The 3,504-nt window shown below is 38.4% G+C and overlaps 1 protein-coding gene across 1 annotated transcript in view; it reads right to left on the reverse strand.

Annotated features, from left to right (window-relative positions):
- LOC104616983 (cohesin subunit SA-1) overlaps positions 1 to 3,261 on the reverse strand; it is a gene marked incomplete at both ends in the record, with an annotated part of 40,509 nt that extends 37,248 nt beyond the window's left edge. Inside the window, 2 exons of the mRNA XM_010282171.1 lie at positions 1,871 to 1,974; positions 3,144 to 3,261. Of these exons, the coding sequence (XP_010280473.1) occupies positions 1,871 to 1,974; positions 3,144 to 3,261 (222 nt within the window). The remainder of the gene's footprint in view (positions 1 to 1,870; positions 1,975 to 3,143) is intronic.
- Between the last annotated feature and the right edge of the window lie 243 nt (positions 3,262 to 3,504).

Below are 3,504 nucleotides of genomic sequence, written 5' to 3' on the forward strand. Positions count from 1 at the left end.
AACAGGTTTGCAACCAGGGTAAGGAACCACTTCCATAGTACATAGCAGACAGCTGGATACCTATAGCAGCAACCGCAATTCCCGTACCACCTCGCAGTGCGGCACCACCCGTGCCACCAAAAGCTGCTAGCTCGTCGGAGGGCAACACAAGCCAGCTACCACGTCAGGCTCCCATCCCCTAACAACCATGTCATATTCTGGTGACCAAATATTGCTGTTCAGTGGTGCTATGAATTAATCTGGGTCCCTAGGATGGTCTCGAGGCTCTTTTGATCATCCTTCAGAAGGTGAAATTTATTTTGATGAAGTGTTTTCTTTAGCTTTGAAGAAATACAGACATTGACAATCTAAAACTAAGCAATTTGAAGAACTTCAGCGAACTGAACTGTAGATCCCTTGAGATAGAAAAAACACCTGGAAAGTATTTTATAATAGTGACATTATTTGGTGCTCCAAACACAAAATAAAAACATTAAATTTTTGTTAAATTTATAGGTTGCTTTGTCTGCTAGAACAGTCTGCAGCTAGAGACAAAACACAGTTAAGTTGTGCTTACAATACACAATGCCGTGTTTTGGTAACACAGGATAATACAGGCTTGTGTAAATTTGAGTAAGTGCTTTCATAGCTTCCCTCCTCACCCCTGAAATATTTTAATAAATTAGGAATTTATTAGAATATGCTTTACAAACTAAGGTACATAAGCATGTTTAAAATGATGGTTTCTTGGAGCTTTTCCTGGGCTGCTGTTTCTGGACATGAGGCTAATCTGCTTTTGGCACATAAAAATGAAGCAGCTAAGTAACTGCATTGAGTTTAGCAATAAAGAATGCTAAGTCTGTCTCCAGATTTCACCTTCATTAAGTCTGTGTCTTTCTCTAATAAACTTATGATTATTCAGAACAGAACCTAACAGAAGTGCCAAATATTCACATGGGTTTACTTTATTTTAACCTAAATAAGAAAGGGACTACCAAAAATCAGTGAAATATGTTTGGGAAGCTGAGAGTCTTTTGGATCATGGATGCTGTATTTATGGAGAATACAGTTGAAAGCCTGTTGATCACCCGGACTTTGTGACTTATATGGAAATGCTTAAAAGTGCATGCCCAACCTTAGGAATGGGCTTCCACTGATCCCCAAATAGTCACTATAAAATAAATGAGAGAGGCAGCTAAATTGCAATATGGCCAGAATGTCAAATTCTTAAATTTTTAGGGCACTCAGTGGAAAAGGCCAAAGAGGATGGATACATAAAACCACAGATGCATTCAAGCTGGTGCCAGTCCCACCCCTCTCTGCCCAAGGGCCAGACCAGGGTGCTCAGGGCTTTGTCCAGTCAGGTCTTGAAAACTGCAAAGGATGGAAACTGCACAAACTCTCACCTTCTGTTCCAGTGCTTCATTACTCTCATGATGAAGACACTGTTGGCCTTTTCTGCAAATTTTATGTCCACGTAAGTAGCACATTCCTTTTATGGAAGGAAGTCAGAGGTAATCTTGTTCTGCTCCCGAGTTCTATACTTTCAGTTCTAAACTAGATTTAACATTAAGGGCTGTAGATGTGGGTACTTACAAGTGTAAGTCAGGGGTATGATAAAAAGAACATCTTAAAAAAAAAAAAGTATATATATTTTCATGCTGTCAATTTATATTACTTAACTTGGCAATGCAAAACCCAGAATCAAACAAAACCCCAAACGTGTCCAGAAATAGAATTTCTATTTTTCTTCAAAAATGTTCAGATGAAACAGGAAACAAAAAATTGTGAAAATCTAATTTAAAAGTGTCAAAATGTAGCATCGTAGACAAATATTTTATATTACTATAGTAACACACAGGTCCGAGCTATGTACTGCAGTACCACTTACTCTCTTGCCAGTGCCTCTGCCTACTGGAGGATGTGCTTCAGCAGCTTGTCTGATTGTACACACCATCAGCTCAATAAGAGCACTCTCCTGCCGGTCAGACATTGCTATGGAGGTAAAAGAACAAGTAATATCAGTTCTGATGTGTGTGTAAGACATCTTAAAAGATGACAAATCTGTGAATGCAGTTGTAAAACACAAGGAATAGAGAACAGAGACGACATCATTTTGTCCCATTTAGAACACCAAGGCTTTCTTGCCTGCTCTTTGAATTACCACTCACATCTTCTCAAAATGGATATGGCCAAACTGAAAGAAGTCCAGAGAAATGTAATCTGGAAAAAGGATGAGTGAACTGGAATATAACAAAAATCTACAAAATAATGAGGGTGATGGAGGACAGAGAGCGACTGATGGTTCACTGTCACTTCCTTGTAAGATATTCTCACCGTCATGAAGTATTATTTCTGCTCTTTGGGAGTACTTCTGGTCACGTCTAGAGGATCAAACCTCACTAGGCTATGCAGAAACAAAGAACCAAAGTGCCTAATTTCCTAAGGAAATTACCATATAAATACAATTATAGCAGATAGATACCAAAAGGGCAGATTTTGAAACATTGAGATGAGGAGCACATCTTGCTAGGAAGCAGTAAGAGTACATGGGCTTTTCAACCACCTAACCCCTGCGAAAGTCCCTGAAGCAGGAGAATCCTAAAGGATTAGGAAGGATCTTGAATGACACTCATTACCATTAGGGACTCTTTTGCCACCAACCTTCCTGGCTACCTTGTGCCACAGAGATCTGTTATTAGTGAAAGGAGATTCGAAACTAATGGCAAAAGAATCCCACCTTTTTTTTTTTTTTTTCCTCTTTTCACTTGAGAATTCATAAGGGTTTAACATTGTCTGGGAGAGCCCCATATTTCATGAACACCACCTGAAGTGCTTGTTTATTCAAAATTGTATTAGCTATTTAATTTATTGAAATGTTCATGTATATACTAGTTATTTGAACATTCAGGCAAGAAGTCATCCTAGCCTTTAATATTAGGGAAACACAGTACAGCAGACTTCACAAGATGAAAAATAGACTACCAAAATGCTACTTTTGAAGAAAAGTGTATTAAAAATGGATTAAAGTATAATCTTCTTCAAATATGCATTCTAAACAAACCACAACATAAATACCTCTACTGCCCACAGTGAAACATCTTTTTAAGGAACAATTAACAATATTGTGCAATATCAATAAAGTACAGAGGTTAAACAAATACCTTCTTCTCCTTGGACTGGTTCCTCCAAGAGCAATTCTGTCATACATTCCCAGTCCTTCAACAGTTCTTGAGAGCTCTCCCACAAACTGTCTACCAAATAGGCTGCATGTTCGTGCAACTAGAAAATTCAAAGCAACTATCAGTGCAGTGTTCTGGTACAAGCAGCAGTTCTTCAACTTTCACAATCATTTGGCCATGGAGAGTGTCCTGGGCAGGTACTCTTACATTAGTGGGAAAGAAAATCCAGTTTGAACCTAACTCTGGAAGGTGTTCCAACTGAATGCTACAACTGCACAGCAATGTGGCTATGTTTTAATAGAAAATGGAATAAAACCAAATTGATTTTCTTTTCCATAAAGCA

The sequence above is a fragment of the Phaethon lepturus genome, unplaced genomic scaffold (genome assembly GCF_000687285.1).
Source record: "Phaethon lepturus isolate BGI_N335 unplaced genomic scaffold, ASM68728v1 scaffold53342, whole genome shotgun sequence".
NCBI lineage: Eukaryota > Metazoa > Chordata > Aves > Phaethontiformes > Phaethontidae > Phaethon > Phaethon lepturus.